This window comes from Diospyros lotus, chromosome 4, assembly GCF_014633365.1.
Source record: "Diospyros lotus cultivar Yz01 chromosome 4, ASM1463336v1, whole genome shotgun sequence".
In the NCBI taxonomy this organism is placed as follows: domain Eukaryota; kingdom Viridiplantae; phylum Streptophyta; class Magnoliopsida; order Ericales; family Ebenaceae; genus Diospyros; species Diospyros lotus.
Genome location: NC_068341.1, coordinates 15,097,402 through 15,108,112, shown reverse-complemented (window position 1 = coordinate 15,108,112; position 10,711 = coordinate 15,097,402). Strand labels below are relative to the sequence as shown.

At 39.9% G+C, this 10,711-nt stretch overlaps 1 protein-coding gene across 1 annotated transcript; it reads left to right on the top strand.

Moving 5' to 3' along the window:
- The first annotated feature begins 208 nt into the window (after positions 1-208).
- LOC127800830 (RING-H2 finger protein ATL11-like) lies at positions 209-1,666 on the top strand. The gene has a single exon (XM_052335672.1). The coding sequence runs from the start codon at positions 386-388 to the stop codon at positions 1,544-1,546; it is 1,161 nt and encodes a 386-aa protein (XP_052191632.1). The 5' UTR covers positions 209-385; the 3' UTR covers positions 1,547-1,666.
- The last annotated feature ends 9,045 nt before the right edge of the window (positions 1,667-10,711 follow it).

The following is a 10,711-nucleotide window of genomic DNA, read 5'->3' as shown; positions in this document are numbered from 1 at the left end:
GATATTATTATATTAATATATTATGTTTAATTAATTAATGTAAACATAGCTCTTTACTTTCGGAAGTTCCACAATCATCCCCCACGGTAGACGAGAAGCCGAAGAAACAGGAAGGCAGTGTCCATCTAGAAACCGAACACTCGGTCTCGCATCATTGGAAGGATAAGTAAAGTAAAAACGACACCATCAAAGTTTATCTTGAAACCTACGACAACCATCTCCACACGCGCACTGTATGGCACGTCGTTTCCACCCCTCTTGCCACACTCCCCCCCCTTCATATGCATATTCCCCACTCAGTTAACTCGCCTAAGCTGCCGTCGCCCGCGTACTTCACCACGAATGTTCAGCCTCGCCTCAGTCTGTCTGTCTCTCACCGCGACTGATGAAGTTAAATCATAGGAGTCCTTGGTTTCCCCGCTTCTTCTGCTTCCGCCATGGCCTTACTTGGACCCTCATCCTTATTCTGCTGCTTCGACAACCACGGGTCGCCGGACAGACCTTGTCGCCGCCCAGAGGGTACCACTTAGATCCCAAGAGCAGGGTCACCCCGGCGACGGCGATAATACTCGCGTGCCTGCTATGCGCCTTCTTTGTCATGGGCTGCGTCTCCATCTACGTTCGCCAGTGCATTGAGCTCCGCGCTTCTCGAACCTTCATCATCAACGAAGCCGGCGTACTTCCAGCTCCGCGGCTGGCTAACCGAGGGCTCGATCCCTCCGTGATCGACGCTTTCCCGACCTTGGTCTACTCCGAGGTCAAGGAACTCAAGATCGGCAAAGGCTCTCTCGAATGCGCCGTTTGCTTGACGGAATTCGAGGACGACGACCATCTCCGGCTGCTCAACAAATGCAGCCACGTCTTCCATCCAGACTGCATCGACGCTTGGCTCTTGTCTCACACCACCTGCCCCGTTTGCCGCGCCAACCTCGCTCTCGATCCCGGCGAACCATTTTCTTTTACATTCCCAACTCACAATATGGATTCCCGTTCTCCAAATGATCGTGACCCAGAAAACTTGAATTCCAATCCCAACCTGCCTGTTGATGATTCGGTTGTACCGACTCAACTACCGGAGAGAAAAGGAGGGACGTTTCGGAAGTCGTTCTCGACCGGCCACGACTCGCTGGTTGGTCCCGGCGAGAGAAGCGACCGGTTCACGCTCCGGTTACCGGAAGACGTACGGAACCGGCTGGTGAGCGCGAGCCTGAACCGGACGAAGAGCTGCACGGTGGCGTTTCCGAGGGTGAGGAGTGGGAGAAAGGGTTACAGAAGCGGCAGTGGAGGGACCGGCCGGAGACGGAACTTCGAGTACTACTACGAAGCTGTTGAGCGGGCGAATAAAAACGCGGTGGTCTATTTCAGGTCCTGGTCGGAGAAGGTGATCAGTGGGGAGGAGGGGAGGGGGAATCCGAAGAGATTGTTGAGGTCGGTGACGACGCCGTTGCAGAGGCTGTTTGGCGGCAAGGAAAGTAACAACGAGAAGGATGAGGCAGGGGAACGGTCGACGGATTGGCTGAGGTTGGAATCGGACAGTAACGCTTAGGCGGAGGCCAGGATTGACTTTTTACATTTTTCTTTTTTCCTGTTTGCAGTTACAGATAAAAATTAAATGAAAATTGCTTCTGCTCTGCTTTCTCCATCCATTTCGCATTTTTATTGTTGATGAATCGCTTTGTGTTAGTGTTATTAGTTGGCAATGACACTGATTTATTTTTGCTCTATCTAAATCTTACAGCGTACAATAAATGGATATAAATAAATAAATATAAATTACCAAAAGATAATAGTAATAGCTTTTATTTATTTATTTTTACTAAAAATTAGAACAATATAATGAACAAGAAATAAGGTCAGGTTAGGACATTCTTATTCTATATAGTGAGGTAAAAGTTTTATCTACGATTTATTTTTTCTGTCAAAATCGAGAACATGAATGACGAGAGATCGCGCAAGAACGATAATTCTAATAAAATCAAATCAGGTCAAGTTAGGAGTTACTTAAGCGTCGTTGGGCGTCCAATATCCCAATTTTGTTTGGCCCTGTTATATGTATTTCCCGCATCACCCCGCATGGGCCAGACTCGGTCCGATAAACCGGCCCAATCACCCAAGGCCAAGAAGGCCCGGACGACCTCGTCAAGGAAAGTCCAGCCTCCACCAAAGATCCGGAACTGGTAAAGCGAGCATATGGCGAGCTCCCGGTAATCCCCCAACGAGCTCCCAGCAATCGACTAACGAGCTCCTGAAATATCCTCCAGATCGCTGGCCCATTCAGGTCGCTGGCCTAAAACCTCTAGCTCACATGAGTGGCAAAGCTGCTGAGAAGTCAGAGATAGGGTCCGATCACTTTATCTGTAACAGCCCATGCCCCTCGTAATGAGAATCCCACTGAAGGCGACAAGAACTGTTTGTCCCCCATTACACAATCACTGTATTTTTATATATTATCTAAATTGTAAAAGCCCCTCCATATAAATGGGAATCAAAGAGATCATGAGGGGCAAGGACGAAAAAGAATAATCAGATACCGCCACTCTAAGAGAATAATCAGACGGCGGCCGTGGACTAGGCATCGTTCTGGCCGAACCACGTAAAAGATTCTGGTGTACACGCTTGGAATTTTGGGGGGGAGGTTTTCCTTCCTTCTCGGTATTTTTGGATTGACTTACCGTGGCCCAAAACGAATCACGGTCGGCCGAAATCGAACGTCAACAGGCCCATAATTCAATGGCTCATTAATTAAGACTAAAAACAGTATATTATGTTAGTAAATAGTATATTCAAAAAGTTATTTTTATCTCATGTCACATAGTTTTACACAATCAAAATTGATAACATAATTTTATACAGGCATTTCTTTGTGATATTCTTTTATAAAAATTCTACCCAAAATTTATATGACCAAACATTGAGAAAAACAATATTCAATTTTTTTTTATATAAAAATATCTATAGACAAATTTGTCAAACTTATATAAAATTTTTATACTAAGATATAATAAAATTATATATATAGTTCTCTCATGGTCCCTTGGAGATTCATAAAATTTGGTTCCTAAATATTTTGATACAGTTTGAGAACTCACATCACTAAGATTTGTTAAGTCTAAATTGTTATTAGTCCAATCTTGATCTTCCTTTTTAACAATCCCTTGAATCAATCTACAAACACAATGTAAGGTTGGATTGCTCAAGGCACCTCCACAACTACCACTACCATATGAGGCCTAAGTTAGATAAGATTAAGATAAAGTGTATAATATGAAAATAAATTTGCTCACATAATATTTAAAATCTCCGAGATATTTGTAAGAGTTTCTATATATAAATCCCGGTTAAGTCAATAATGCATGTTTCACAAAATTATTTTTTATATTTTACTATTTTATATAATTTCTCAAATAACATATAGACCCTACAAAGTCTTACCCTTTAGGGGTGCCTTAGTTCCAAAGTTCAAAAATTGAACAAGGAAAGTACAATTCAAATATCACTTTCCCTATAAACTTATGTATTAGTATCTTCATCTTTACAAATTAATATTTCTCTGCAACCATGTTTTGACTTTCTCTATACTCATGTTTTACATCTAATTATTACATGCTTAATCCCTATACACTTAGCTTGTAAGTATCCCTTTTCTTTTTCATCTGTACGGCTATATGCTTTTTCTCCTTTGATATATAATCTTGCTTAAAATTACAAAACATTCCCTTTGCTCCATAATATTTTTTTTCGCCTATCCTACTAATTCAGCTTCCCCTCGTCCGTCCTCTTTTCGTTAAAGAACGCAAGAAATCCTTTTAGACTACAAAATCCCTATTGATTAGATTATCACTTTCGAATCTCCCAACCACTTTTGCACCCCAGTTAGAGGTCAGCTCTACATCTTCCGTTAAGCCTTCAAATATGGCCTTTGCTTCCCTTCTAGGCAAAATGCACTAGATATCCTTGATCATTACAGCCTTTCCACCTCTCAACTTTCTCCAAACAATTGGAGATACCTTCTTGCCCTCACCTTACTCTGCCATAAGGCTAGGGTTAGACCAAATCTCCAACTTTTCAACTACTTCTTCTTTATTACTCATAATAGTGAGTGGTATGCCTTTTCCCTTTGGCATAAACTAATACCTTTTATGAATTGAGGTAAATATTTAAGTAAGAGTGACCACCCATGGCATATGGGGTATGTATTCATCCACTCACCTCTTCAAAGGAAAGTGAAGTATGGGAAGTAAAGAATGAATAGAAAGTTCTTTATTTACACCCCGTGGTGGAAGAAAGAAGAGTAAAGAAAGCCCTTCAAAATCTCGAAGAGGCAGCTAAAGACTTCTCTAATAGCTGGTTTTGCAAATCAAAATTGGTTAAAGCCCACCTAAGTAGCTTTCTGGTTCATAATTCATATATTTTCATTTCATCAAATATCATTATCATTCCCTACTCACAATTATTTTTCTATTCTCATTACGTGGCATTGAACTAGCCTTCATAGCTCTGATCAACCCGAACTAACCTCTTACCTTCCTGAACGTTGATCGATTTCCTCAAAAGTCAACCCTTAGATGTCTACCCAGGCTGCCTTAACCAAATCATCCATTCCTCTAAAGAAACAAACATTAGAACTTCCATATAACCTTTAAACCCCAAAGAAGAGAAAAGTCAAAAAGACAAAAATAATAGAAAAAAAAAAACTGGTTAGGCCTTCCATCGGAGACCTCTTGTTCCCTTCCTTGCCATATGACAACGATGAGGATCATAATCCCATCGCAAACTTATCAATCCTCCAATGACTTCACCAAACTTCCCCGAACCTACTAAAGAAACAAAACCTTTCTCTGAAACTCTTTGCTGGGAAACTGAACTTCTTTCTGAAGCTCCCCATTCCGAAGCCAAACCTTCCTCCAAAGCTCCCTCTTATTCCAAATGAATCATCCTCAAATTTGGAGAAAAGGCTCCCCTCAAAGATCCCTCTTAACTAGGAGCTTAGGGAAATGACTTGCTACTAAGTTTCACCCACCTGCAAAGTCCAAAGCTGTTACCTAGGGTTTCAAATTGAATGCTACCCCAGAAATCCATTTTTCTCCTCTAGCATTTTCAATATAGGACTGTTACAAACAAACAGAGATAGCAAAATCTTCAAACACAAACACACCGTCAAAATCTCACACAAATGAACTCACACGATCTGAAAAATTAAACGCAGCTGATATTGACAGTATTTTAAACATAAACTAGAAAACAAGAGGCGCAAGATTTTATAGTGGTTCACCCCAAAAATAGGGCTACGTCCACTTGAGCTCCGGTGAGAAGAGCTCACTTCCACTAATAGATTCAATCTGATTACAGCAAAACAATAACCAAACAACCCTGATTTTCTAAAACCGTAAGCCACGAAATCACTTACAGATTAGGAGCTTACCTTACACAAAACAAAATCAGAGAACGCTTACAGAAGACGAACTATACAACATTTACAGAGAGAGAACGAGAGAGAGAGCAAAAGATGAAACCCTAGAAATGATCGACTCTCTGCCAAACCCCTCAATCAAAAACTCGTCTTCAATGCGATCAGATAACGGCAATCTCGAGGCGAGATATAATGAAGTGAATGGCTCGGATTGCCTCAGCAAAAGCAGCGTCGATGGTCTGGATTAAATCGTGCAAAGGAAGCAGCAGGCAGCAGACAAAACGACAAGAGATCAAAGGATATGAGAAGTGGGCTGGCCCAAGTTGGCTGCATCTTGCGGCCCTCCAGTGGGCGCCCAGAAGGGCAGCCCTGGTTGCCACAAGAGGCCCCCCAGACTTGGGCCTCTTTTATGTTTCACAAAATATAACAAACTCCACCTTGAAACATAAAAAAAACTAAGTAATCAGATATGAAAATATAAGTAAAGCATGCTACAATTCTCACCTTCATAGCTCTAGATGACCAGAAAATTAGCCATCATCAATATGCAACAATTTTAAGCAATGCTTAAATTTAGTTGCAGTTAATACCTTGGTACCCATGTCTGCTGGATTGTTGGCTGAAGATACTTTCTGAATTCCCACAGTTCCGTTGGATATCATTTCTCTTACATAGTGATACTTCACATCCACGTGTTTTGTCCTATCATGATACACAGGATTTTTGGACAAGTGGATGGCACTTTGACTATCCGAGAAAACCATCACTTTGCTTTGAAGGAAGTGAATTTCTTTTAGTATGCCTTGAAGCCATATGGCTTCCTTAAAGGCATCTGTTACAGCCACATACTCTGCCTCTGTGGAGGACAGAGCTACAAGAGGCTGTAACTGAGACTTCCAGCTTATACAATTTCCACCCAAAGTAAAATAGTAAGCAGTGGTGGATTTTCTGGAGTCTCTATCTCTAGCAAAATCAGAGTCAACATAACTAGTAAGATTTAAAGTGTCAAATCTTTTCTTAAAATTTAAACCAATGCATGCAGTACCATTTATGTACCTAAGCAAATGTTTTAAGGCATCCCAATGTGTTTTACCAGGGTTAGACATATATCGACTGAGTAATGAAATTGAATATGCAAGGTCTGGCCTAGTACTTATCATTGAGTACATAATTGTTCCAATTACATTTGCATAAGGGACATTTTCCATTTCTATTATTTCAGAGTTGGATGTGAGACATTGTAATTTTGATAAAATAAAATGTCCTGCCAATAGAACTATGACAGTTTTACAGTTTCCCATTCCAAATTTGTGAACAGCTTTCATCAAGTAATCATGCTGATGTATCTTAAGGCTATTATTGCTTCTATTTCTCTCAATCTTCATTCCTAGAATTTTCTTAGCATGACCTAAGTCTTTCATGTCAAAAACTGAATTTAACATAGATTTTAACTCATTAATCTTTGACTTAGATTTGCTAATAAGAAGAATATCATCTACATAAAGCAGTAGATAAACAGGAATTTCTGTAAGCATGAAATAGAAGCAATTGTCATATTGACTCCTAATAAACCCGGCCCCTAGAACAAAATTATCAAATTTTTTGTACCATTGCCTTGGGGCCTGTTTTAAGCCATACAAAGATTTTTTCAGCAAACAGACATGATCAGGTTTTTCAGACACAACATAACCATTTGGCTGAACCATGTAAATGTGTTCATCTAAGTCTCCATGCAGAAATGCAGTTTTAACATCCAATTGTTCAAGTTCTAAGTCAAATTGAACTACTACTGCAAGCATTATGCGAATTGTCTTAAATTTGACCACAGGAGAAAAAATTTCAGTGTAATCTATCCCTTCCCTTTGTGTGAACCCCTTAGCTACTAGTCTTGCTTTATATCTAATAGGGTCATCCAGGTATATACCTTCCTTTAACTTGAACAGCCACTTACACTGGATCAGTTTATGATTTTCTGGACGAGGGACAAGTACCCAAGTTCCATTTGCCATCAGAGAGGCCATTTCCTCATCCATGGCTTGTTGCCATTTTTTACTTTCTTTTGAGCTGACAGCCTCCTCATAAGAGGAAGGCTCATTGCTCCTCATCTCAACACCTGCCACTAGGGCACAAAACACCAAATCTGAGAAAGCATACCTAGAAGGTGGTCTAATAGACCTCCTGCTTCTATCTCGAGCAAGTTGATAGTTTTCCAGATTATGTTGAGGGGTGTCAAATTGCTCCACCTCAATTTCTGTTTCATCATTTTGTTCCTCATGATCAGATTCATGATCAGAGGTCTGGTCTTGATTTGATGTAGGGTCTCCTTCAGATTGAAGGACTGGTATGGTTGGAGCATTTGAAGGATTGTTATCTATAACTTGATGCTCCACCTCTATTTGGGTATCTCCTGAACTGGTGAATTTATCTATGTCATCAGTTTTAGATAATTTGCAAGGGAAGACTGATTCATTAAATATTACATCTCGGCTGATGATAATTTTTACACCCTTAGATTGCCTTTCCCATAGCCTATATCCCTTAGTTCCTTCCTGGTACCCAACAAAAATACACTTAGTGGATCTAGGTTCCAGCTTACCTTCTGACTGATGAGCATAGGCTTCACAGCCAAAGGTTCTTAAGTAGTTGAAGTTTAATTTTCTTCCAATCCACTTTTCTTCAGGGCATTTTAAATTAAGGGCTGTGGAGGGGCTTCTATTTACTAGGTGTGCGCCTGTTGCTAAGGCCTCTCCCCAAAAGGATTTAGGCAAGCCAGATGTGAACAAAAGGCACCTCACTTTTTCAAGGAGGGCCCGGTTCATTCTTTCAGCCACCCCATTTTGTTGGGGTGTATTCCTAACAGTCTTATGCCTGCTTATTCCTTGGGAGTTACAGAAATCATCAAACTCTTTATTGCAGAATTCTAAACCGTTGTCTGTTCTAAGAGTTTTGATTCTTCTATCAGCTTGGTTTTCTATTAAGATTTTCCAGGTTTTAAATTTTTCTAGTGTTTGATCTTTTGATTTTAATAGAAAAACCCACACCTTCCTAGTATAATCATCAATGATAGAAAGGAAGTACCTGTTGCCACCATGGGTGGGGACCTGGGAGGGTCCCCACAGATCTGCATGTAAGTACTCAAGGCATGCCTTCGCCAAGTGAGTTCCCTTATGGAAACTCATCCTGTGTTGCTTGCCAAGCACACATGGTTCACAAAAATCGAGGGTCTCAGCAGACACTGGACCAAGGTATCCTTGGTTTGACAGTGCCTGCATACCTCTCAGACTCATATGGCCAAGTCTCAAGTGCCACAGATCTGTCTTATCAGTGTTAACATAGCATGCAGAATTTGATATAACAGAGGAATGAAAATAGCCCTTTAAAACATATAAACCATTTTTCTTTAAGCCAATTAGGATTAGTTCATCTCCTTTAAAAACATTCAAGGAACCATTTTCAGCTTTGTATGAGAATCCTAACTCATCAAGTGTACCAAGTGAGATTAAATTTCTTTTAAGATCAGGGACATATCTTACATCAGTAAGAGTTCTAATTTTGTTGTCATGCAACTTAAGAGTTATGTCTCCTCTACCCTGAACATTACAAGATTGGTTGTTTCCCATGTACACTATTCCACTTTCTCTGTTATTAAAGTTGTGAAACCAGTTAATATTAGGACACATATGAAAAGAACAGCCAGAGTCCATAATCCATTCATTTAAAATTGAGCTTGAGGAAACATTAAGCACCTCAGCCAAACAATTAGAACTACTAGCTGCTACTGTTACATTTCCCCCTTGCTTTTGTTTTTTCAAGTAATCGTAACAGTATTTCTTTATATGACCTTCTTTCCCACAGTGGTAACATTTCCACTTTTGTTTTTGTTTTCCCTTCTTTTCCTTCTTTTTTCCCTTATACCCTGACCCATTGTGTTGTTCAGTATTCACAGTATAATTTCTTTTATCTGTATTTCCTTTAACAAACAAATTGTTGCCAGATTTCTTAGATGTACTAAGTTCTAGTTCTCTAGCTTTAATACCAGATATAACAAGTTCCATATTAGGTACTATACCAGTGTAACGTAAAGCATGTTTCACTACATCATAATCATCAGGTAAGGAATTTAACAAAATCATTGCCTCATTAGTATCTCCTAAAGCCTGATCAGTACCTCTCAATAACAAAGTGAGTTTAGTAAATTCATCTATGTTTTCATCCATAGACTTAGATGTATTCATTTTAAAGTTAAACAACATGCCTTTTAAATAAACTAAATTTGGAGCAGACATTACAGAATATAAAGATTCTAATCTATTCCAAAGTTCAAGAGGTAGAGATATACCGTCAACCTTACGGATTACAGAGTCACCAAGATGAAGAAAAATCAGATTAAATGCCTTTTCTCTGATTTCATCAGTTCGGGCCAGCTGCTCAGGTGACCATTTTCGGTCATCTGTCTCAAGTGCTATAAGCACTTTGTGATGAGAGAGAAGAACCCTCATCTTCTTTTTCCAACTACCGAAATCCCCCTTTCCATCAAATGTATCGATTTCAAATCAGGTTGTTGTCATTTTCGTAATACACGAAAAATTTCACAAAAACAAAAAACCCTAGTTTACTGACTGAGACCTGTACAGCAAACTCACGCTGACAGGCTTTCTTTAGAAAACCCCAGAGTTCTTAAAAACAACACCGACACAGTAAGGAAAGGAAACCCTAGGTTTTCGAAAAACAGAGTCGGTCGAGATTTTGACCCTAAAATGTTGGATACGATAAACCAGAGAGCTCTGATACCACTGTTACAAACAAACAGAGATAGCAAAATCTCCAAACACAAACACACCGTCAAAATCTCACACAAATGAACTCACACGATCTGAAAAATTAAACGCAGCTGATATTGACAGTATTTTAAACATAAACCAGAAAACAAGAGGCGCAAGATTTTATAGTGGTTCACCCCAAAAATAGGGCTACGTCCACTTGAGCTTCGATGAGAAGAGCTCACTTCCACTAATAGATTCAATCTGATTACAGCAAAACAATAACAAAACAACCCTGATTTTCTAAAACCGTAAGCCACGAAATCACTTACAGATTAGGAGCTTACCTTACACAAAACAAAATCAGAGAACGCTTACAGAAGACGAACTATACAACATTTACAGAGAGAGAACGAGAGAGAAAGCAAAAGATGAAACCCTAGAAATGACCGACTCTCTGCTAAACCCCTCAATCAAAAACTCGTCTTCAATGCGATCAGATAACGGCAATCTCGAGGCGAGATATAATGAAGTGAATGGC

Bases quoted from the DNA above. Each gene is read 5' to 3' on its own strand.
- LOC127800830 (XM_052335672.1), top strand. From the start codon at position 386: ATGAAGTTAAATCATAGGAGTCCTTGGTTTCCCCGCTTCTTCTGCTTC.